This window comes from Perissodus microlepis, chromosome 9 (genome assembly GCF_051167445.1).
Source record: "Perissodus microlepis isolate ML-2025 ecotype Zambia chromosome 9, ASM5116744v1, whole genome shotgun sequence".
NCBI classification, from domain to species: Eukaryota; Metazoa; Chordata; class Actinopteri; order Cichliformes; family Cichlidae; genus Perissodus; species Perissodus microlepis.
Genome location: NC_140469.1, coordinates 13,047,088 through 13,072,968, shown reverse-complemented (window position 1 = coordinate 13,072,968; position 25,881 = coordinate 13,047,088). Strand labels below are relative to the sequence as shown.

Here is a 25,881-nt window from a genome sequence, read left to right as displayed (position 1 = left end):
CTGGTGGTAATATGCAGCAGTAAATGCATGGATGGTGGTTCCCCCCGCTAGTCCGTCAGACAGGCCTGTCACAGAGATAGAGCTGAAAGATAGATGACTAGCTAAACTAATAGGCCCCAGCCTCACTCAGCTCTCCTTCTGGCTCATTGAGCCTCACATTATGGAGCTAGGTATGGCATGCTAGGAGGAGAAGGTGGGGAGGGAGCTTCAGATGGATAGAGGGTGTAGTTGGAAGTGTATGTGTGTGTGTGAGTCGGGGGGCAAGAGTGAAAGAGTAGAAGAGACATTAGTAGGGGCAGAAAGAATGAGAACCCCATGCAAAGACAGAGCGGGAAAAAGAGAGAGAGAGAGAAGCCCCATGTAATATTCATTCCCAGCCATGGATTTCCATCTCATACATAAGAAAACCATATGAATTCATATTTGGGTAAATCAAATCTAACAAAGCCGGGGCCATCCTGACCACAGCTTCACAGCAGAGGCATTATGTGCTCCATACCTCGCCCAAAATAACAGCGACGCCAAGTTGCCTTTTACAGATTGTTGCCCCTCCCTGCTTCACTATACTTACAAACGAATAAACTGTTTCTCCTTTCCCCCTCTTTCTATCTCGTGCTATTTTTTTTTTCTACCCAAGGTAATGCCTGCGATAGGTTCACAGATTGGACAACAATTAAGGGATGGATTGAGCCAGGAAAAAAAAAATGGGAGAGAAAGAAAAATGAAGGGAGAGTGCAGGGAAAAAACTAATTTAAGGGTTGCAGGGATGTAGTGCAATATTAGAAAAACATATACACAGGCCCCCCATCTAATCCTGCGCTTATGAAAAATTAATATGTCATCGGAGAGGGCACAAGAACGAGAAAAGATTAATGCAAGGCGCTTATAAATTACAAGCACGCAAACTGATTTGATTAAAAAATAATCTGGGGCCTGGACATTGCCTGGTAATATCCACAACACTCAACTTATCCTTCTCTCTTTCTGTCCTTTTTTCCTTCCTCTTCTTGTTTCTCCCACTCCCCCGTCTCTCCCTTTTTCTCTTTCTGTCAGATGGAAACGATTAAAGCGGGTCACATGGAGGCTAGTCAGCAGCATTCACATGTTACACACACGTTAGAACCTTATCTGAGGGAGAGCGACACATGAACAATAACTTAAGACGAGAGGCTTGTGGTTCGTATGTGTTTTGTGCGCAGAGTTTGCACGCGCGCAGACTTACGGTCAGTTTTCCTGCTGTCAGCCGAGTCTCGGTCGCTGAGGTTGAGCCCGGGCCTGGAGGAGGAGCGAGGAGGTCTCTCACTGTCCTCAGAAGTTTCTTCTGAAAATGCACACACACACACACACGCACACAAAAACAACAACTTCATTATCTGGAGAGATCTCTAAAACACATTCGATGGCTGTAAGGGCAGCACTGGAAAAAGAAAATTTCATGGTGTTTGACTCTGAAAGCTGCAGATGTTCTAACATATATTGCAGTGTGATATTAGAGAAATATTCCAGCTTTTATATGTTTGCTTTATTCCCATAAACACCTTTTTCTAGAGTAAACGTATCCCACTGAACAGCATATCTCACCAGCAAATAATGTTATTGACTTAAACACATGCTTTGTTGAAAACAGCCGCGCTCTGCCACTTCCAGTGGGTGAAACATAATACATCCATGGCCTGAAAGCTGAAAGGTTGTGTGACAACAAAATATGGCCTCCGGGGAAACGGCTTCAGTCATTTCGGGTGCCTCTCTTCAACATGCACTTCTCAAAAAAATAAAGAATATTATTTACTGACATTGCATAATAATGACTTTTTGTCCATATATTTCATTTTAAATAAGCGTTTTTACTTTTCTTCTATTCATTTGAAGTGTTATTTCAGGTTAGACAAATATTACAGCATGGTGGAAACACAAATTATGCTGTTGTAATGTAAAAACATAATTATGTGGAAACGCTATCGTTCTGCTTTATTGCAACAACTGGAAAAAATACACAGCTCTACCAAATTGAGGCACACATTAACACTGACAGCCTACAACACACATCCTGCTGTAAAATCCGGGGGAAAAATGAAAAGCAAAATAACATGAGATTGTGTAGGTCATGCTCACCACTACCCCGTACAGAAATAGTGTGTCTGCGTATTTTTGCACGCCTTGCTAAAAAGTATGTGTGTGTGTGTATTTGCGTGCGCACGCCAAAACACAAACCAACACACACGTGCAGCTCTGCACTATTAGCAGATTAGCCTACCCATCTCTGAGAGTTCAGCCCCTTGTTTGATAATTCTGTGTATCTGCAGTGTTCTGCCAGTGGATTAAAGTGTGTGCATGTGTGCGAGTGTGTACGCATGTGTGTGTGTGTGTATGTGTATATATGTGTCGCCAGCACAAGCTAACACTAATCCTAGCCGAGCCCCAGCGCTCCCTTTCATCCAGCCATCATTTGTCTCCGGCTGGGCTGATGTCACTTTGTAATGAATTTTGAGCAGTCTGAGAGAGGCCAGATAACCAGGCATGCGCATGCACACATGGCACGAACACACACACATAAACACACGTGCGCGCACATATATATAAATATACACACAATATAGTGCCCTCCTCCATCTCAGGACTAGCACACACCAATGCAAAATCAAACAGAAACACTTGCAAACAGGCATCAAATCACACACACGCAGAGTATCACGTTCACGCAGACACACACAGAGGAAAAACCGTTACAAATTTCATGTCTTTTAAATGGGGGAAAGGGGGGTCTCGCTCTCAACACAAACCCCTCACTCTGCCGGAGAATGAAACCGGTGTGTGTCTGTGTGCATGGGTGAGTGTGTATAAAAGAGCTGAGCTCATCAATCCTGTACCGCCTTAATAACCATATTTTATAACACCACACACACAGCACACGCAGGCACACTCACACACATATTCACAGAAATCAGGCAAAGGGTGCATTGAGGTCAGCTTGCATTTGCATACAATCACTTTGGCCATTGTACGATGAGCAAAAGAGGTCTGCAACCCCCCCACCACCACACACACACACCCCTTTGGAAACATGATATGATTAACCCTTTCAAATACCATGTGGTGTGAGTACACACACACATGCAAAAAAGCACATACAGACACACAGACTAAGCGCTGGCGCCATTGCTTTAAGCGGCAACACATTAAGTGGACATTATATACAGCATGAAATTTTCATGGCAGATGCTGGCATGTGATTGAGGAGGAAAATTGCAGTTGTGTTTGTGTGTGTGTGCCTGTATTCGTGAACACTGTTATATTTTTGCATTTGCACACGTGGCTGCTGTACACGCTGTGTACACACAGTCTGTGTGTTTGTGTGTGTGTATGAAAGACTGGGACTGCACTCTGCTCCTGATGTTTTATTAATACATCGGTGACAACGGAGATGAAATATCTCCTGTCAGCCAAGAGAGGCCGGGCTGCAGAAATTGCAATTTTCACTGCTGGTGCTGCAGCGTCCATCTTTGTATTTTAATTCACCTCACCTTCATACGGAGGGGGGAGAGGACGCACACTGTGTATCCATGTGTGCGTGTGCGTGCTGGTGTAAATGCTGCACGTGTGTGGTGGGTACCAAAGTCCTTCATCACTGGTTTATCTTTTCTCTATGCTTGACTTTTGTTCAAAGCCAAGGAAAAGCAAACGGTACAAATCGAACAGCATGTTTCACATAAGCATGCGGTGGGAGGGGTGGAGGGGTAAGGGTCAAAACAGAAATACTGAGAAAAAAAAACACACGTTAGTAGATCTTATATACTGCAAGGTCAAGTTAGTGTGTCAAAATAATAAAAACGTTTATAAAGTAGAAGGAAAAAAGTGATTTGTTACATATCATTTATTCCATTAATTTAAAAAGATGGTCATAAAAGTTTAATAGCAATTATTTTTATTTGATATTATCCCTATAATGCACTACGGGACCATATCATTTATCCCATATATAAATTTGCCATCTGTGATGATAAATAAAAATGTGTGAATTACAGCTAGTTCGTTACCATTACATGACAACTCTGAATAATTTTTTGTATTTTTTTATACTTCTGAATATGATCTTCACAATGACTTATTGCACATTTTTGTATTCGCCCATTAAGCTGGTCAAACTGCAAATTAATCAAGTCATTCTTCTAATAGATGACAGCAAGCAGAGGAGGAAATAAGTCAAGTGAAAGTGGTCTGAACTGCAGTGTGTGATCTTAACAATATCAAACCAGGGTCTTAACAAACCTCTAGGGGGCAGTCTACCTGTAGCCAGACAAAACACAGGAGAAACGTGAGACAATGAACAGAAAGACTGAAGGAGAGGAAGGAAGAGGGTGAAGAGTGGGTGAAGAAAGAGAAAAAAGAGAACAGGAGGGGGTGATCATCTGGGCCTCATCAGTGCTTTTTTCTCCTTTCCCCTTCTAGTCAGTTATATCTGTGGTGTGTGTGTGTGTGTGTGTGTGCGCGCGCATGCATGTGTGTGTTCGTGCGTGTGTGCATATGGGGAATGTGTTTCCACACTGAGGACATTCCCAGACGAGCTCTCTCAATACATCAGCACAGCGTCTGCCCTCTGACTGACCCTGACACTCACACACCACACGGGTGTGTACGTGAGCGCGTGAATGACTGTGCATGTTACATCGTGTTAGCGTGGATGTGTACCATTGATCACGCGAGTGAGACAGTGACTGCATATGTTTGCATGTGAAATGTCATGTGCAAGTATGTGTGTGTAAAGTGTGTGTGTTAAAGAGAGACAGAGCATTCTGCAGCGGGGGGACTCTTAACCATCAACTTAATCGCTACCAGAGGACACGCAGAGCAAAAACTTTCGCAGTCACCTTCCACTGCCTCTGTGCATGCACACGCGCGCGTGCACACACACACAAAGTGGGCCAGACTGTGGAGGGTGTGTGATTTTGGCAGCCCGGTGGGATTCTCTTTGATGTGGGTCAGTCGGAACATTAAAGCCGGCCGGTGAGCTCGAGCTAACCACAAACCCTGGCTTCGATTACGCTGCAACCAACACAAGCCTATATTTAACTGTTAAAAAGGAAGAATAATTAAGTGTCTTATGATCAGAGATTCAACCTATCAATTTGATTTGAGATTTTATCAGTTAGTAGCCAGTGTAACCAGTTAGATCCCTACCCATAAATGTCTGTTTTGTTTATCCAATAAATAGTATCTGAAATTTGGCATCCGTAGTAGAAATAAAAAAACCAAACAAAACATGCTCATATTTTTTCAAAGCAGAGCAAAAAGCAAACAGATAGAAAAGCAAGTTTCAAACAGACGGACGCAGGAGGATAGAGTGGAGGAGAAAGAGATGTCTGAAAAGAAAAAATAGAGGACTAGACATATGGGAGATGGAGGCAATGAAGAATATATTGAAAGTGTGAGTGCTGTGTGTTTGTGTGCGCGCGCGTGTGTGTGTGTGTGTGTGTGTGTGTATGTGTGTGCCCTCTAGCTGTATAATGACCTGCTCTGAGACCACTCACTCCCCCTCCTGTCTCCCCCTAAGGGCCCATAACCGCCATGCCGGGTCATTATGTGCCCGGTGGAGGACTCGGTTGTACAGCACACAACAGTCGAGCAATGCCACGCCAGGAAACTGGACACGGAGACTCCAAAATGGCTGAATTCATTAGCTGGGTTGAGCTGCCTCTAATTTGCTTCCTTAGGGCTAGGACGGTGCTCATTAAAGGGGTAAAGGAGTAAAAAAAAAAAGTCTTGTTTTGTATTTTGTTTATCTTAAATCATGGATACCATAAAATTGGAGCATCAACTGAAACTGTAATTGCTGCCAAAGAAAATATACGATATATAAGAACTGCTAAAATAACAAGACAAAGAATCTGTTATTGTGTAGCTTGGACTGCGTATAGCAGAGCATTTTCAGAGCGTTAAGTCTGTCTAATAATGCAGGCTTGATACTGGGTCCATTTTATCTGTGCTAATAATGAAGCCTTAATGTTTTTGTCCAACACATTTGACTCCTGTGTCTCCTCAACTTAGGCATGATGTTGATGCTGATTTCTTCTTACAACTCTGGTCACGTCCCCTGTGAGACCATGTGTGCGTATGTGAGCAACAGGGGGCCCTGTGATGTCACATTCCTGCGCCGCGCGCGTGGCTCTAGTTTGGCCTCTAGGTTTTAAGGGGAAAGCTTTGAAACATTACACCATCCCACACAGTCACAGCCACGCACACACACACACACACACGTATACACACCGAAACACACACACACATAGTCAAGGGCCAGTGGTAATACTGCCAGAGTAATAACCTTACAGACTTACTGATCCCCCCCTCCCATTCTCTCACCCTCAAATCTTTATTTACCCTACTCTCCCTCTTTATCCCCCCTTTCTCCCCTCGTTCTCCCTGTACCTTTCCCCCCGAATTTCAGCGCGTTTAACAAGCATTTAGATCTTAACCAGATGTTGTTAATGTAGCATGTCTAAAATACTAAACATCAACCCAGCAGAGAGGGTCTACAGCTCCTGCACAGGGCCTGGGAATAACTCACTCACACACACACACACACACACACCCGCACACGCTTTCCCTCTCTCCCCCTCACACACACACCTAACCATGAATATCTCTGCGTATAACACACATCTACTCCTACGCAGCTTTCAATGCATTTCATGCACATAAATCCACAGCCCACATGCTAACATGTAAACACACCAGCACAAGCAAACACACGTTTCCATCCACACTCTCAAATCCACCCACACTGAGCCATTTATTGTTAAAAACACGCAAACTTATTACACCAGCAAGAAAATTTTATATATATATATATATATATATATATATATATATATTGTTTCAGGTCGACTCTGAAAGCCAGACAATAGGATTGTCACATTTAATTCGCTCCTGGTGTGAATGTCAATAAGTTGAACTGACAGAATAAGCTGAAAAAAATGACTTTTTGTGTAAAAAATGCTTGTATCAGCAGCTCCAAATTTGCTTTGTTGTTGTCAATTACGACTTCCTGAGACTCTTCATTGTATTTTCTTTCGCTCAAATTGCTCGCTCTGCTGTCTTGCAGGCGACTAACAAAACACCTATTACTCTTTTGGAAAAAAAAAAGAGGGGGGAGAAAAAAAAATCATATGAATAAACATAGCCAAGATTAAAGGCTTGCATGTCTTGCTTGCTGCGCAGACAGAAACTGTTGTTTCGTGTTAAGAAGGGTTTCATTTTCAGTGCTGTGGGCACTGGGTGGATGGGTGTGTGTGTCTGTGTGTGTGTGTGGAGGGTGGTGTTAATGATTCTTTAATGGCAAATACAAAAAGGGTTTTCACAGGACAAAAATATGACTTCAAAAGTTTCAGTGGTGGATAAAAAAAAAGTTGCCCCAACACCTGGCCTTATACAATAGGCTAACACACCTACTGTACACCTCCACACGTGCACACACACACACCTGCATCTTACACAACAGCCATATTGCATTTCGGCTTTTTGAATCACCTTAGGCTGAGTAGGTGAACTGAGGAGGCGGCACGGCATGCTTACTGAGGGATTTAAGAATAATTTGAAAAGAAGATTCCTCTCCTCTGTTTCATCTCCTCCCGTCTCTTTCTCTATTCTCTGTTTCTTCCCGGTCTTTTATGATTCCTCGGGCCAATATTTATCTAGCCCCTGATTATAAACATCTGGCCGATAGGGCAGTCTGCGCAGCGGCAGCTGAGATGCGCACACATGCACGCACTTGGAGAGTCTCACACACATAGTGGAAATATCACACACACCTGCCAACATGAACCTGTCAGGTCCAGACCGGAGGACGGTGGGAGGGAGAAAAAGAGAGAGCGAGAGAGAGAACTAGGAGCTGAGGGTTAATGGCCTTCCCATCTCTGTGATAAGAATTCATTCTGTTCTATTACCAGCACTTATCTACAGAGCCTGCTGTCTTTCTCCTCTCCCTCAAACACACACACACACACACACGCACAAAACAAGGGTCCGAGATCGATAGATGAACCTAATGAAGAAAGCAGCTGTTTCTCGGCATACCTGCTCAACTCTATCAGCCCAACAAGATCTCCCTGTCTCATTCATCTGTCTAGCTATCCATCCATTTATCTATCTATCTGTCCATCTATTTTTCTATCTTTTCACACAGCTATCCGTCCATATATCTATCCCATCTGTTCCTGTGCGCCACCATTTACCTGTTATCTCTCCATCCATCACTACACTGGTAAACAAAGATACGAGCAGGATAGATATAGTTTTCAACTGACCAGACCGGTCCTTGTCATGTATTCAAGGTTTATTTATTTTCCGAGAACTAATACGAGGCCTGAAAACAGGGAATCTAATAAAATGGCTGCCATGGTTTAAGAGAATGGCTGTGTGTGTGTGTGTGTCTATGCTTAAAATAGGCCTGTGACGGGCAGTGGCCAAATGGATAATGCTTAAACAGATCTTTATCCTATTGGGCTACTGTCCCGTTTTTAGCTGCATAAAACCATCTGCTTTCAGAGCCACCAAAAAACAAGACTGTAATCCTGGATGAAAAACAAAGGGAAGATTTGAGTAGACAGAAAGGACAGATAAACAAAATGTTTAAAAATGTGTATTTTATACATATAAAGATGACAAAAAAAAAACCTAACCGTGTTTCCAGTCACTTTATTAATTTCAAATGGTTTTCGGTAACTATATTTGTTACCGATGCGGACTTCAGTCGAGCACCACGTAGCTTCCATTAGCGCTTAACCGTTTTTATATGTGACATGTCTTTTGTCATAGAGGCATGCGCAAAACAAAAAATGTGTTCATCATCAGGGCCTCTAATGTGTTAAGGTCAGAGAGGATGGCAGAACTCATAAGAAGCCACAGAAGAAGGGAAAAAAATATCTTCAAGCCAAAATATTCATTAGGTTGCTCAGATTCATCTCCAAAATGACTACATGGAACCTGTAACACATAGTCACACATGTTCACACGCAACACACACACACACACATGCACAGACCTGGGCCTGGAGATGGTATTGTACTGCCCTGGAGATGGTATTCGCAGACAGTTACAAATAAGGAGTGTTGGCTTTCCTCTGACTTTCTCAAAAACATGCAAAAAATGTCCATTTCATTACTGGCTAAACAATGTCATATGGGCCCCCACTGGCCCTAATAGAAGCAGACAAAGACAGAGCAGCACACATATGCTTCGAATAAATCAGATTACTGAAGGAGAGTGGGGAGAAAAAGAGCGAGAGAAAGAGGGAAAGAAAGAGAGACACCGCCAGACACTTAGAGGATTGATAATATTCCCTTTTCTTACTACTTCCACCCTCCCTTCCTCCCCCCCCTCCCCTCCTTCACTTTCTAAACTCCCCCAACCACCCCCCCTCCTCCCAAGCAGGATCTGTTTTAGATTTGAGCCAGTACTAGAGCCATATCTCTACCTTATCTCTGCTAGCCGTCAGAAAACAGAAAGCACCATGTTTCCATGCATTAGACTCCCGGCCCCTGACACGCCACTTGAAAATCTCACAGCCCTTCAAAATGGCTGAGCAGGAAAATAAAACAGCAAAGATATCATTTAATCAAATGAAATGCAGGTTACTGGGGTGCATTGATATCATTTCTGGAGTGTGCTCTGATACAGTGTCATATCAAAGAAAATGTCAGCCGTGAAAATTATGGAAATGCGTTTTTGGCATCGTGACAACAAATGTCACCCAAAATCTCCCAAAATGAGATCACTGTTTGAGTGCTATAAAGTATCATTAGCTCTTCTTTTTTTTTTTTTCCTTTCTTATTTTTTTTGTGGGGGGGGGGGGGGAATCCATCACAATTTAAGGGTCTGTGACATTTTCACCCCCTGACCACCTCTGGGTATCAAACCCCATCAAGACATCCTGTTGTGTTTTTGGCTCCAATTACGCCAAAACACTTCTCGGATGACTGTAAAGGGAAATATTGATTCCCCTTAAAATTGTAACAAAAACGGAAGGGAAAAAAAATCACAGGCAGGGTGTGGAATATATTAACAATATGAAGAAAAAGGAAAAATCAATATTCAAATGACTTCTTTTATTGATTTATAATTAAGTCTTAATTGCGGCAAAGGCTTGGACTTTCAAATTGCCTTGTGACAATAGCTGAGAAAGAAGATGGGGGAACATTATTGATACACGTTAATAGTAGTGGTCGCCCAGACATTGATTCATCTATTTTGTGGTGCCTTTGGCATGCACGTGCAATCTAAATAGACGTGCACACACATACACACGTGCATATATAGACACATATATACACCTCTTTGGATAAACGCAACCCCACACCTAAGTGAACTTACACAGCATAATTAACCTTCATCCGGGAAAAGTCAGGACTGTCTTATCTGCAAACTTGACTGTGTATATGTGTGTGTGTGTGTGTGTGTGTGTCGGGGGAGTGTGCGCTTCAGCGTGAGTGCGTATCTGTCGTAATTACACCATTAGGTGTGGAACTGATTGACTTCAGATGGGGTTGTTAGAGGTATTATTCTGGACAAAATAAGTGAGTGAAAAGAATGTGTGTGTGAGAAGTGTGCGCTTATTTAAGCTTATGTACAGATTTTTAAATTAAGTATTTACCTGATCCAAACGCGCGCGTGTGTGTGATCGCTTCATGTGCCTGAAGCCCATGTGGCCATGTAAAAGTGTGTTTATGCTCATATCTGTGTGTGCGCGCGCGTGTGTCCCCGCGGGCCTAATCAGGTATCAGATACCTTTTGTTTTGGGAGCTCATTGATGGATGAAATCTTTATCTGTGCTATTGATCAGGAGGGTGCAGGTCCTAAACTGTCTGTCTAGCTGCCTGCCTGCTCCAGCTCTAACAAGATTGCCAGGGCCGAGTATATCAGTTAACATTTAATCAATGGCAGCTTAAGACACTGGGGCTAAGGGAAAGAAGCCCACTGCTTCAGCCCCTGCCCCAAACCATTACTCTGGATTGAAGCTGAAAATACATGTGCATGTATGTGTGTACGCGTGTATGTGTGTGTGTGGGTGCTCCAAATGATTACAAGGGATTGGGTATGGTTGATCACAGGTCTTCGGGGGACAGAGGTGTGTGTGTATACGCGTGTGTTTGTGCTGTGTGTTTACAGGCATGCGAGCGCTGGCTTGTCAATACATGTTAATATGTCAAAAACGCCGGAGGGCGCTGCTTGTGCCGCTCAGAAGAAAATAAGAAACTGAATGAAGTGGCTGATGTATAAGAAAAATTTCCATTCAAATCAAGTGAAGGCTTTCAAATTGAACACTCCTGTGCAAAAACACACACACACACACACACACACACACGCACTACAGCAGAATGATATGACATATCAGGCAATGCATGATTTTTTTTTCTGCCTGGCTTGCAAAAAGCCCCCTGATGGTAAAATGCAAAAGAGGGGAGTCAGCAAAAAACAGAAATATGATCAGTTAGACTTTTTTTTTCCTTTGCTTTTTACATTTTTTTTTTACCATCAGCTCATCTTGCAGTAAATGAAACCCCATCAGATCTAAGAAGCAGATCCTTTGCCGCCTATCTTCAGCTTTTTCTTTCGTTTTCGTGTGCATGATATCGCCAGACATCGCCATCCATCAGATCTCATTTTGTGAGAATTAAACATGCACTTACAGCGTTTGCCTATGCACCGTATCCGGGTGTAAAGTCCAGAATAAGTACAACGATGCGTGTGTGTGTATGTGTGTGTGTATGGTGGGGTTTGCTTTGACGGGGGAAGCCCCCTCTCTCGTCCCTGTCTTTCGTCCAAAGCCTAGGAGATTCCCACCACCAAAAATCAATGTGTGTGAGAGCATATGTGCGCCTGTGTGTGTGTCAAGGTTTTGTAAGACAAATCTCTCCAGCATGCGCCGCTTTAGTGTTATTGAACCAGGCTTCGATCACTCGGCCACTGTGAATAATGCAAGGCAGGCTACTGCTCACTTACAGCACAGGATGCTCGCGCTGGTGTGTGTTGAGTGTGCGCGCGCGTGTGACAGGACAGTCCTTTTTCCTTCTTGCAAATGCAACAGGGCAGTTCTTCGACGTTCCTCCGCTTGGCCCTCTTAATCTCGTGTCAGATACAGGAACTCCCACATTGATACTGGTCTTTTTGAGTGTGTGTGTGTGCGCGCGAGTGCGTACGCTGGAGGCTTCTTCAGTAGATGGGAAGAGCTTAACTCGAGCAGACAGCTCAGGCCTGCACTTTGACACACCCTGACTCATTACATACAGCCCGCACACAGTGGAATATTGTCATTAAAAAAGACAATTAGATATGAAGTCAAGGGAGCATCACTTGCACACATGGAAGCGCAGCGCAGGAAATATAGGTGAACACACTCGCCTTCATATCCCCAGGTATACGAAGCAGAGATATTAATAATCATGATGTTGCAGAGTAATTAAAATGATTCCAAATGATGAGTGTGTGTCTGTGTGTTTTGAGTGTGTGCTTGTCTGTTAATTAAGCTGAATGATTTGATATGACGTAAACCGCACTGCTTTAATGGTGTCCTATACTTGATGTGGCTTGAGGGGACAACAGTTGATGGGGCTATAGGGAGAGACAGCATGAAACACACACGCACAACAGATGCAGCTGCTCATTGGCCCTGCCTAAGAGGAGCATCCCTTTTTCGACATAATTATCTGTGTCATCACTTATGAGGCAATTAAACAAACATCAGTTCCTATTTCCTCTCCCTCTGTCTCTCCTCTCTTCTTATTCTGGATCTCCTCGCCCTGCCGCCATCTGTGCTCCTATCCCTGGTCCTCCAGTCTATATAGTTAATCCTCTCCTCCTCTCCTCTCCTCTCCTCTCCTCTCCTCTCCTCTCCTCTCCTCTCCTCTCGCACATCGTCCTCCCCTCCTGTGTGACTCCAGACAAGGTTTCAATTTCAGCATGCTGATTGTCTCATTGCCGACTCTATGCATGTCTAACACTTACTGGCTCTCTAGGGATGGGCAATACACACCATAGAATGCCTATTACACTCCCACGCATTTCTGGGGAACGTGTGTCCATGTTTGTGTGTGTGTCTGTGCAAGGGGTGATGAGGGTGTAAAATGCCTATTACGCTGAGAGTCTGGTCTCTCTTACACTGGAGAGAATTCTCTGGCGCCTAAAGAGCAGAAAATTGCAACGCTCCTCTTCCTCACTCCCCATTAACCTGCTTTTGAAACAAAGGTCTGGCCAAGGTGTGTGTGTGTGTGTGTATATGTGTGTATCCCTGCCCATTAGACTTATGCACCAAGGTGAAACACCTTTTGCATCTAACCAAGCAGAAACAAAAGCATTTTTTTATGTATATAGCTTTTTAGATTTTCAGTTTTATTCAACTGCCTTGTACAGGCTACTTCTTATATACTATAATTTTACACAGCGAGAAAAACTTCTCTTCAGCCTCCTCTTGTCTCTCTTCAATCACTTGCATTTTGTGAAATGTATATATTTTTTGCCCTTAAATGAACTTGTCACTCACTCCTTCCCTCCTTCTTTCGATCCTTTATAAAAGAAAAGGATGGCAAGAGGAGATGGCATCTCTTGAAGAGCCTCGAGATGACTAAAGCAGCGGGAATATTTGTCTAATTTGCACAAAGACATCCACATCAAAGCACAAATCAAGAACCATGCTCATTCAATGGATTTTTATCAGTCTATCCATTTCTTGTTCTTTTTTTTCCCCAGCACCCTCTTTTCTCTGTCACATTCCTCTTTCTCTCTCTATTTTCAGAATGTTATTAGGACATGATAAAAGCAAAAGGGATGTCATGACACAGGACCCCCTGTTAGCATTAGGAGGTGGGAGAGAAAACGAACGGGAGAGGGGGGGGGGGGGGGGGGGGTGAGAGAAAAAAAAGATGAAAGAGATTTGTCTGGAAATGATTGCTCACAAGGCATTGATTCTCTGCTTTAATCTCACACAGTGTGCTCAAATTTCCTATTAGGGAGATGAAGAAAAGAAGCAAGAGGGAGATGGGTCTTATTCACATAGGTAGGGAGGTGAAACTTGGCATGTCTCTCGGAGCTTCTTTGGGCAGACAGAACATACGTTTCCCTTTTTCTGAAAAAAATCAAAGTAATGTCCAGATTAGCCCCATTGTTATTTTATTTATTTGTTTCTTTTCTTTTAAATGTAACGCCTTGCTTCTGGACCATTAGTATGCTGTAGGTAGCAGTTGAGACAAAAAAAATACTGTTACTGCTACTGTAATGCTGCACAGTCAAATAGAAACACACACGACAAGCCACTGACAGCCGCTGTAAGTGCAAAGCTTCCTCCGGTTAGAGCAGATTAGCCTTAGCCAATTGGTAATCAATACCTGCTATCAATTCTATACCTCCCATTGATGGATGAGGGAAGAGAAACTGAGAGGAGAGTGTAGATGGACACAAGAAAAGAAAACTTTTTGCAGAAATGCTGCCCAGTAACTATATTTCTTAATGTTCCTATTTTTTTGCATGTGGCTGTGAGCGTGTGTGCGTACAGGCTGCCTTCAGTGTCCATTTGTGAATTGTATCATCGCTGTCTGAGATTAGTGGCTGCTTGGACCAGTGAGCGTATTGCCTGGTTACCGTGGCTCCGGCTCCACACAACCCTCCTCCCATCACTGGATTGTTTGTCTTAATGCTGTGTGACATGGGCCATTGTTTTGTCCATCTGTGGTTAAGAGTCAATGGACAGGGGGTGTATGAAGGGATTGGGGAGGGAAAAGAATAGACGTGAGGGAGAAGAAAATAAAGAAGAACAGGGGTGAAGAGGGTGGGTGCGGGTGGGGGGTGGAAAAGGAAAAGAAAAACAAGATGGGGAGAACAGCTAAGTGGTGAAAAAAAAAAATATGGGAAGACAAAGGTCAAAAGAACCTGAGAGTAAGGGAAAAACTTGCAGTAAACCTGTGATTTCAATATGGTCCTTGGACTTTGCATTCACCACTTCCCTTTCCAGGAGTCTTCCAGAGGCTTTCAGGTCCATATGGAGTGGGGGGCCTTAAGCTCTTTGTGATATCATTGACGTGAAAGACGTTCTGGCCCTGTGACGCCAGTCCCCTCTTCAAAGGGTTAAGTCATATTTAGTATGCGTCCTCAGAGCCCCACGGCTTTGTATTGTAAATAAGACTAATGTGGCATTGGTCAGGTATGCTAATTCAGATAATCAGCGCAATTTCTGCAAATTATAACTGTCAGTGTGTTGGGCACAGAACCTTGGCGGAAAACATGAGGGAACAATTTAGACGGGGTAATACCCCTACACCAAAGAGCTGCTCAACTCAAAGAAAAACAATCGGCTGAGCCCATACCGCCCCGACACACCATTGCAAAAATAGTTTATGGTGAACGAGGCACTTTTTTTTCTGAGGCACAAGTCGGGCTCCTGCCCATTTTTTTTCTGTGTGCACACACACAGAGACCACAAAGTAATTATAATTTGCTTGGATGGAATTATTCAAAAAATGACCACATCTTTTACTCCCTCAGCCATAGAGAATATGGTTTTGGGAAATTTGGGGTAAATTGCTACTTGCCGAAAATATAATAATATACATATATGAATGTGTCTTATTTTGATGTGACAAATGATTTAAAATGCAGAGTATTGTCTCCAACTAATTGCACGGCAATAAAAAAGCTACATGCTTTACAAAAATCCTCTTGGGCAAAATCACATCACTCTCATCAGAATAGTCCCCCCTGTATTTGTATTCGTGTTGGACACATAAAATAACATTCCAGGTTTTTATTATGCGAGGAATGAATCCCATCTGACTGAAATCTGTGGACTTTACCTTTTACAGTATGTAAGTAACTTCCTGTGTCACGGTAAATGAAGAAGAAAAGGTCAAAAATAAATGACTGCATTTAATCATCTGGATGTGAGCAAATCGATATGCATTATAACTGGTCGGCTTAAACTATCCAGAGCAGTTCTAAATGTACATATCTAATAGATGAATGCTTAAAGCTGTTCCTAATAAAGGGCTGAAGTGTCCTTTCATGAGCTAGTTATCTGGTTTCACCCTCTCCATTCTACAACTTAAAAGAGAAAATTGCCACCGCTATGCTAACTCTAGTGGTTTTGCTAGATCTGGGTGTGTATTGCATCCTTTCTCTCAGTCCTCTGGCCATCCATGAATGTTTATGTAATGGCCACAAATTACTGAGACAAACCCTGAAAATAGACTTCTGTCTGAGGAGAGACCTTTCCGAAAAAAGACAACCACTGGAATGGCGAAACCATCCCCACCACCCGAAGGAAAAAAAAAAAACGAGGCATAAGATGAATAAGTGAAACTGAGGGAGGAGGTAAAACCTAATACCTCAAAAGTTTCTTCAATGTCATCACATCGAAATGCTCTTTGGGATGCTCTTTCCCACATTGAAAATGGGATGATTTCTTTTTTTTCTCTGTGTTTTTTGCTTCCTCGACTTAGCTCAGACACAATTCGACGGCGTGCATTTTAAAACAAGGAATGTCTGTGCGTTCGGAAACAGGCAGGATGGCACACTTTCCCACTGGCCGTGCTTCCACCACCTCCTGCTGGAAACACGCACACAAACACGCATCTATATCCACACTCAGCCACATATATATGTGGATAATAAGAGTCCATTAGGCTCAGGTTTTAGCCTACAGCTGCTATGTAAATGGTTAGCACTGCTACACTAATTTAACTAGGACCAAAAATGTCCTAGAGCCTTATCACTCAGAGAAAACAAAGGGCTCTGGACACACTCGCACGTGCACCCACCCGCACATGATAAAAGTGTTGCTGGTCTATCTAAGTCAGAAGAGATCTTTTGTTTAAAACAGGGATTCAGACAAAGAGGGTCTTCTCCCTCCCTCTTTAATGCATGTCGGGTGACGGTGGTTGGGATCGAGAGAGAGGAGGGGGTTTACAGAGTGATGGAGATGTGCGGGTAGTGGGGTTGGTGTTGGAGGGATGGATGACAGGCTGGATTCTCAGACATAATTACCTCCATAAGATCCCATCTCCCTTTCCTTTTTGAGAGGGACAGAGGGAACAAGGAAAGGAGAAAAAAAAAAGACAGAAAGTGAAGTATGCAGAAAAGGCCTCATGTTTCTGCTTGGTCTGGCTTATGAGGAGCTTTACACATGATGGAGCACAGGGCTAATGGGCGAGGAAACACATAGAAAAACACACCCATGCTTGCACGCACGCACACACACATGCCTCCTGAAAATGCTCTTTGTAGTTAAACAAATGGTCGAGAGATTCAGAACTGGCAAAAAAGGGAAAAAAATCGCTGTAACAACTAAGCTTCAGAGGTTGTTAATTTCTCAAAAAATCCAGCTAAACAAATTGTTCAAATTATCAAACCGATGATGGAATACCCATGACTCGCAATCTGTCATATTTTGCTTTTTTAGCTGTTTTACTAAACAGCTCCATTCAGGACGTAACTTCATTACAGAGCGCAGAGAAGTACAAAAAATATCGAATTTTTCTAATAACTTTTGGACGACCCTCAAAGCAAAATGGCCTCTAAGTCCTCCATGTTGAGAGGCAATTCATTTATGCCCGCTCTTCTGATGCAAACTGGCATTTTTTATAAACTCAATTTTCTTGATCATTTCTAATTGCACACAGAGAGGGACGGTTTATCTCAGAAATGTGGACACAGTGGGCTTTTTGTCTCTGAAGGACGCAGTTGAGAGGTTGCGGTGAAAAGTTTCTGCTGTTTAGGCCGGGAGTGCTAACTGCTGCACATGCAAGGGTGCAGGCGGGCAAGCGAGCACAGAGTTCACTCGCTTCACAACGGTATTTACCAAAGGTAAAGGCGTGAGTTGGCTGGGCCCAGGTTCAGAGAATTAAACACTCAAGAGGACAACAGAGACCGACAAGTTCTCAGAAAAACGCAAAGACACACAAATGCACACATACATCGGCAAACCTATGCATTTACAAGCTCACAAGTACTGCATGTACACTCCTGTCTTTGTTCAAAACACCTATATTCTTGTGGTGTGTCTCTCCAGTACCGTATCCTTAATTAGGCCATAAAATCAGCATCAAAATTGTTTAATGAAAGCCATTCACATGTACATAAAGTCCCAAGCATTAGAACTCTTATTCCCAAATGAGCCTATAATTATCTGGCTTGGTGCCAACTCCCAGGCTTTAAGAGAAAGATACCGGTCAGCACTTAAATTAATCTTTTTCATACCAGTCTCTAATGAACAGAAAGTGCTCGAGTCAGGAGTTGTAGCCCCAGAAAACTAACAGCACACGAATACACAAACAGAGGGTCCTTAAACTGAACGTTGGATAAAAATGTTACCTACTATAAAGCATTTTCCATTGCTGAAAAAAAAAAAACCCCATTCGCATCATATATCACTGCGGGAGCCCAAAGCGATTGCAATATACATTTTCTCTCTCGTAAGGCGGGCTAGCGTGTGACGCTAACAGGAACTATTTTGTAATCGGAAACCAAAAGTTAAAAAAAAAAAATCCTAAAAATAAACAACAAATACAACAACACGGATTTTATTAGCAAACTACAGAACAAGAACACAAGCCCAATTTATTCCACTGACTCTCAGTGTTTGATCTCTCCTTGACATGGTTGTAACTTCGCTCACTGCGTACACCTGCCAAATACTTATGGGCTACAAGGAAGTAGCCTTTGAAACATTTACCACGTACCATGTGAAAGAATACCGTTGTTCAGAAGAAAGTTATATAGAGTGGGCAAAAGAAGGGCATCCAGAAAAGTGGCTTAGCATTTTGGACGGTGCCAGCGTCCGCTTAAGGTTTTACACTATCTTCCTCATGGAAATTCACCATGTGCCATCTCAAAGCCAAGGTATAAAATGAGGGTCCAAGCAACAAATTTAGTGCGTTTTAAGAGTGGAACATTGGAAATTTGGTGCAGCAGCCAAATATTGCTTTTGACAGGTTTAAAACCTGCTTGTGCGCGCTGGTTTGAGATTTAAAAAGGGAAGGGGAGGAGGACAAAAAAGAAAAAAACAGTAAAAGGCCTGGAGAAAAAAATGGACAGGAGCTGGAGGAATAAGCAGGACAAAGAAGGAGAGAAAGAAAGAGGGGAGGGAGGGGGGCAAAAAAGAGGAGATGAGAAAGAAGTGGGGGTGGGTTGGTGGCTATGTTAAAATGTAAGGTAATGATTTATCTAAGCATGCTTTTCTGCTGCACCCCAAATCTCACCGAAACTTTGATCCATGTGTAATTAAAACCAAACATTCACCAGCAGCAGTCTCCACTCCAGGACAAGGAGCTCGTCTCCTGTTAATGTGTGTGTGTGTGTGTGTGTGTGTGTGTGTGTGCGTGCGTGCATGTGTGTGTGCGCTAGGACTCACATATGTTTCTAAGCGCTGGGCCCCCATCTGTTTTGGGAGTATATGTACAGTATAAACAGGACACTTTGGGGAGCGCAGATTCATGGTGGAATACACATGAGCTGACACACACACGCACACACACACACCTAAACACACACACAGACAGACAGATGTATGGGCTAATGCTATGCTGGAATGCTCTTCAAAATGTGTTACCCCCCCCCCCCCCCCCCCTCCCCATTCCCCCCTGCACTACCACCACACCCCACTCCACCCGCTCCTGCAGGTCAAGCAAAGCAAAAACAAGTTAAGCGCTCATTTTCTCCCGGCAGCATTAACATAGGGATGACTAAATAATGGACCCTGACTCTCTGTCTTCTGGTTTAAATTACAACGCAGCCCCCTCCCCTTACACCCTGCAACCCCTTACCCACCATCCAACCCCCCACTCAAAGAAAAACGATTAATCTTTTTTTTTCTTTCTTTCTTTCTTTCTTTTTTTTTGTCTCTCTGAATGTTTTACAGTTCTGTTACACTTATTAGCTGCTGGCAGGACGGAGACTCTTAAATGAAAGCCAAATTGCTTTGGTCATGAGAAAGGAAATGAAAGCTCACTCCAGGGAGAGACTGTGCAGCCATAGCATACATGTGTGTGAGTAACGTATGTGTGTACAGGCCTTTCACTATGAGATCCTCCCAAGGTGAAATTTCATAAGCTGACTTGCCTGCTTGGGATGTCCCTGTGCACGGGACACTGTGTGTGTGTATGTCTATGTGTGTGTGTGTGCATGTTTCAGATATAAGAGCAGCAGCTTAATAGGAACAGTATGCTCATTTTGGAGAGATTAGGAGGAATGGATGGGCCTGTATCGAGAGACGTGATCTGGATATGAAGGCCAAAGGAAGGAGGGAATGAAGTACGGAGTGAGAGAGATTTGACAGAAGAAAGAGAGAGTGATGCAAGGGAGGGAAGAGATAGGAGGAGTCTAAGGAGTAAAGATTGAGGAATCTGACTTCAAACAAAGAAAACTGACCACTTCAGCTAATATCAAGGTTTTAAAAATCTAAAAAAAGAAGAACAACAAAAATAAAAATAAAAGTGGAAGCCAATAGAAAATGTTAAAGTCAGGCCATGTGTGCACTCCACCAGAAAAAAATAAAAGATGTGACAAAAAGTTAATCCCCAAAGTATTAACTGAAATAGCCTTAAAACTAACAAATATTCTTAAGTATCACAGTTAAAGCAAACAAAGTAGGTTGAAAAAGCACAGACCTTGGCTGCTGGGGCACTCCTTGACATGGAACAGCTCATGAAGGCTCAGCCCATCCTCATCTCCTCCCAGGCCTTGCTGGTGCAGCTGGAGTTTCCTCAGTCCTTCGTTCTGCTGGTGGCGAGCTGAGCGGGCGTGCTGCACCAGGTTGAGGCGGGCCTTGGTGGAGTAGTCGCACAGCGTGCAGTAGTAGACACATGACTCCGGGCTATACGAACTGTCCAGCTTCTGCAAATGCTGTGGAACAGAGAAGTAGAGAGTCTGAAGGTTAGATGCATTCACCTTTTAGGGACAGTTCAAAAATTTCAAAGCAGAAGCAACTTCATTGTTTTTTTTTTCCGGATATCTTTGTAACATTTTAAACTTGGCCAGAAAAACCTTCCTTCTATTATCCTTCCAGTTGAATTCCAAAAATTCAAACACCCAGAAATCCCACTTGCCTGGTTCTAAAAAAACCAACAAAAAGTCAATAGTCAGCATTTCAGTCAGACCCATTATTGGCTACAGTGGTATTATAGATATTTCTGAAAGAAAAATACTAGAGAGCAAGATTCTTGACTAATGGCTCTTTTATATAAGTCTACTGCACAAGTAAAGATCTTCAAGAAGTATATATTTAAAAAAGGTATAGGCATAAAGGCAAGATATAAAAGGGACAGACAAACATGAAACTACCAAACAGAAATAGATATAACTTCTAAGCATCTGAGCTTAGTTTAAAGACTAACATTTCCAATTAACTGGATATTGTCTAAGTAATGCAAAGACAGAACGCCCCCCCACAAAAAGTCAGACAAGGTGTTGAGTTCAGAACACCGTTTTTGTCTTTAACATGCACATTGTCCAGCTCTCCATATTGTTAGCAGCTGCAGGGGTTTCTCATTCAATGTGTGCTGTCAGTTGCAAGCCCCTAATTTCCACTTGCCTCTTTAATGGCATTGCAGCCATGCAAAGCTACCCCCTACCTCTTGCCCTGCCCTTGGTGCATGTAGGTGCACAAACACCACACACACACACACACACACACACACACACACACACACACACACACACACACACACAGGCATGCACGCACAGCCCCCATCCCACCTTGCCCTACTCCCATACACCCAGTCAAGCCAAGCATATCAAGTGTGCTTCTGTTGTTGCTGCCGGGCTAATGAACAATGCACAAAAACAAAAGACCAGGCCAAGCTTTTATTATCTGATCCTCTGTGAAGGGGAGAAGAGAGAGAGAGAGAGAGAGAGAGAAAGAGAGCAACAAAGAGAAAGAGAGAGAGAGAGAGAGAGGGGAAAAGATAGCATGGCAGAGACACAGGGGTGGCTCGCAAAGGTTAGTTTATACTTTGTTAAGATTTATTCATACAGCCATGTGAGAAAGAGGTGCAGGGTTCTGTGCATGAATTAATGCAGATAATGACAAGTGTGCATGTGCTAGCCCTACTGAGTCTCTCACCTCTTCCTATAGGAAGACGTTTCATTCTGGAAGCAAATGAAAAGTTAGCCAGGTAATATTTCCTCCAGAGTATAGTTGCATCAAGCTATATGGAGCAGGAAGAGAGAGAGACTGGAAAAATGAATGTGTGTGTGTGTGTGTGTGTGTGTGTGTGTGTGTGTGTGTGTGTGTGTGTGTGTGTGTGTGTGTGTGTGTGTGTGTGTGTGGTGGGAGGAGTGGGTCGCAGGTGTATGAGTTCTAACCACCCCCCCTCCTCCTTTGACAAACAGGGATTAGCAACATAGCTACAGCCACTAACACATCTTTTCTCTCTGTCTCTCCCTCTTTCTTTCTTTTGTAGGAAATCTTGCGAGGTTTTTCTCACGAGACGGTGGGACGTCCCCTCGCAGTCAGAGGCCCTTTCAGAAGTCTTAAGTTTTAATTAAGTCAGAGTTGTCAGAAGAAAGCTCCCCTAGTCCAGAGCTCAGGGCCATTAATTACAGCTATCTTTGTTTCTCTGTGAAAGGAGGCCTCCCTCGCTCTTTTCTCTCTCTCTCTCTCTGCTTCTTTTCTTTCTTCCCCTCCCTACCTCGCAGGAAAACTGGGCTGTCGAGCCTCACTGTGGAAACACACTTTTGCTACGGAAGCAAGCACGCATATATCACATGCATAAACAAGAAAGTGTGACGTCATGGCTTTTCTTTCAATATGAACTTTTCAGCGTTTCTTTATAAAACACTGGCATTAAACAGGAGGTGCTTGAAATACCTTCTGTTGAAAACGACCTCTCAAAGCAATGCCATATGCTATACAGCATATGCAAAAGCCCGTGTAGTTGCACACATTCTGACTGTCATTCATCCTCTGATCAATTAGGACAACCACAATATCAAAACAGGATTAGCTTGGAACTGGTTCTTTCTGAGCTTAACCGTATCTGGACATTTAAACACACTTTTATTTTAACGTCATTCTGATAGGAATGGGGCCCAGTTACAGTTGAATGAAGCTGAAAGCGGGGCTCTTAGAACTGAATAGAAAACTGGTAATCAAACAAAGCCTTTCTTTCCTCTTGTGACAACCTCGAGAAGTACGTTAAGAACAGCCCCATATGAAGACCATGCTAGAATTGGAAAGTGTGTGAGCAGACATGGCCATAACAGTTAAGAGTCTTATCAAGAGAGGCAGAGTTTCAGAAAATACTTGATGGCTTAAACTGGTTCCTAATGGCAGTAGGAGAATTGTAGCGCTTGTGGCCTCAAACACCACACATCCTTTACTGCTGTAAGTTACATCGTAATGTTTTTAGGATGTGAGGCTTCAGCTGAGAGAAGCTGAATGATATACTTTAGGGTTGAATTGGGATGCCAGATAGGTTTAGACCTAATATTAATTCTTCCCCCATCAGCACATTCCAGAGGGTTTGTTTAAGACCTAAACTAGAGGGCTGTCTGTCGCTCTCTGGCACTCCGCAGGCCTGAAATGCAGGCGGTCTGGTGATCACAGGCCAGAACATCCATGATTTATGAACTTTTAAAGGAGCACTTTGACTCCTGCCAGGCGTGGGCTGTGTAATGCATATTCAAACACACAAACACACTGTTCCTGCTCCTGGGTTTGTGCCCCCGTGTGTCTACTTGCAATGTGCATGTAATTTATGCTGCTGCTGATCTGTATATGTGTATACTTGTTGTGCGCACATTCATATCATATCGAGCGCCTTTGCGCAGAATGGCAAAAAGAGCCATCCTTGTCAATATGGCACCTCTCCAGCCTGCCTGGTGGTTAATTGTTGGGGATTAGTGTTTGGCAAACAACCAAATAAGCCAACACTCCCTGTGGGCCAATCAAAATCAGCTACACAGCACTCCCTGGGTGGATCTAAACAGGGCAGAGACATCTCTAGATGGCAAAGGGGGTACATGCACACACATAAAACCCCTTTCAGTCATCGAATATGCCACATTGCTGGCTTTATCAATATGTTATTGTCAATTGCCAGTATCAATTCTAATAGTGTGACTAGCGGAGAGAACATTTAGTACTCTCCACTCAAGCTTGATTTAGACTTCTGCGGGAAATCTACGTCCTAACTTGTGTAGTGACCGGAAATTCCTTTAAAAATTCCTTTAAAAATTCCTTTAAAAATTCCTTTAAAAATTCCTTTAAAAATTCCTTTAAAAATTCCTTTAATTTACCGCAAATTTACCGCAAATGTCCACGTCACTACTGCCTGACGTGTAGTTACATTTATAGTAAAGCTCACATATGAGAGCAACAGTGACTCTCTCAGTATGTGTTTCTCTGGTGTTGCAGCAAGTGATCGTTACCGTGGACCCAAAAAGGGCTCAGACAGAAAGAGAGAGACGGAGAGATCCCTCTTCTGGTCAGGGAATTGCAAAAATATATCATTGTGGCAAACTGAAAATAGAAATGCGTGTGAGGTAACGTTTAAATATGTGCATGTTACTGTTGTGTTGCAATATGTAGATATATATGTGAATGTTACCAGGTTTGAGCGAGTGAAGACCAAAAGCGACCAGGGTGCTCACTCAGACATTAGCCGACACATTAAAACACAAGGAGTGCTTGTCTGATACACACACACACACACACACACACATCACAATGTAAATTACAATACTCAGGACTTCCCGTTCAGCTGTCAGAAACACAAGACAGTCAATGCTGTCAGTGACTTACACACACACACACACACACAGATGCAAAAACACCCTGGGACTTGTTTTTGGGAGAGGGGAGGAGAGTCAGTCTGACAGGTAAAGGAAGCTCCCTGGTGTAGCAGTTTGCTGCTGCTGCTGTGTGTGTGTGACTGAGGACGACAGAGGACTGCATTCATTATGCAGAATGAGATGTTTACAAAACACCTTTCTCACACACAAGTAAACACGAGAACACACACATCTTCCCCTCGGCTCGCTGCCTGGGTTTGCGGGGAAGGATAGCGGCGCTGCTGTCTCGTATCCATTTGTTCTATCTGGGGTGACAAAGCTGCCTCATTAACTGAATTCTTAATAAGCCAAGCCAAAAGACATCTCCTCACAACTTCTTTTATCTCCCTGTGCATGTACGAGTACGTGAAAGAGCGCGTGTGGGTATAATTTCAATCCACCGTTTCTTTTTTGCTCTATGACTGTGCGAATGTGTGCGTGCGTTTTTTTATGCATTAGTAATTTTAACTCCACATTTTTTTTTTTGATATTATCTCATAAGTATTTTTTGCGTCTGTCTATAATTTCAGTCGGGTGTTTTTTCGTGTTGTTTTTTGTCTTTGCCTGTGATTGTGATGCGTTCTCTGGTAACGTGGAAAATAAATTCAAAAGTAGCACCAGGCAGCGGGGTTGCATTTTTCCTCCATAAAGCAAATGACAAATTAGAGTATTCAGTACAAACAGGACTCTTTCCTGTCATTAAGTGTAGAAACAGGCAACTAATGAATACATGCTGAAAGTGAGAGCTCTCCGCCACAGCGGTTATGCCTTAATAACCGGTGCCGTGTGCATGTGTGTGCGTGCGTATGTAAAGAAGTGCATACATTCAGTTTTGTTTTTGATTCCTCTGAGAGTATGCACATGCATGCAAATGTACACCCCGCACATTGTGAAAATAAAAACCTCTTTATATCTTTTCATCTGTATCTTCTCTTTTTTGGGGGGGAGCAGGGAGTTTTGTTGGTTGTACCTTTCCCCCCCTTTTTTAAGAACGTCACCAGCCTCCAGTGCTATCCCCTGGGCCCCTGAGGGCCATCAGAGACAAAAACAGCCCCACTTGGCCCAGCAAACAACAAA

At 43.2% G+C, this 25,881-nt stretch overlaps 1 protein-coding gene across 4 annotated transcripts in view; it reads right to left on the bottom strand.

Moving 5' to 3' along the window:
* zfhx4 (zinc finger homeobox 4) overlaps positions 1-25,881 on the bottom strand; it is a 93,742-nt gene that overhangs the window by 17,549 nt on the left and 50,312 nt on the right. For all 4 annotated transcript variants that reach the window (XM_084939080.1, XM_084939079.1, XM_084939078.1 and 1 more), the window contains exons 6-7: positions 20,640-20,874; positions 1,223-1,321 (exon numbers count right to left, since the gene is read on the bottom strand). In XM_084939080.1, coding sequence (XP_084795206.1) covers positions 1,223-1,321; positions 20,640-20,874 — 334 coding nt within the window. The remainder of the gene's footprint in view (positions 1-1,222; positions 1,322-20,639; positions 20,875-25,881) is intronic.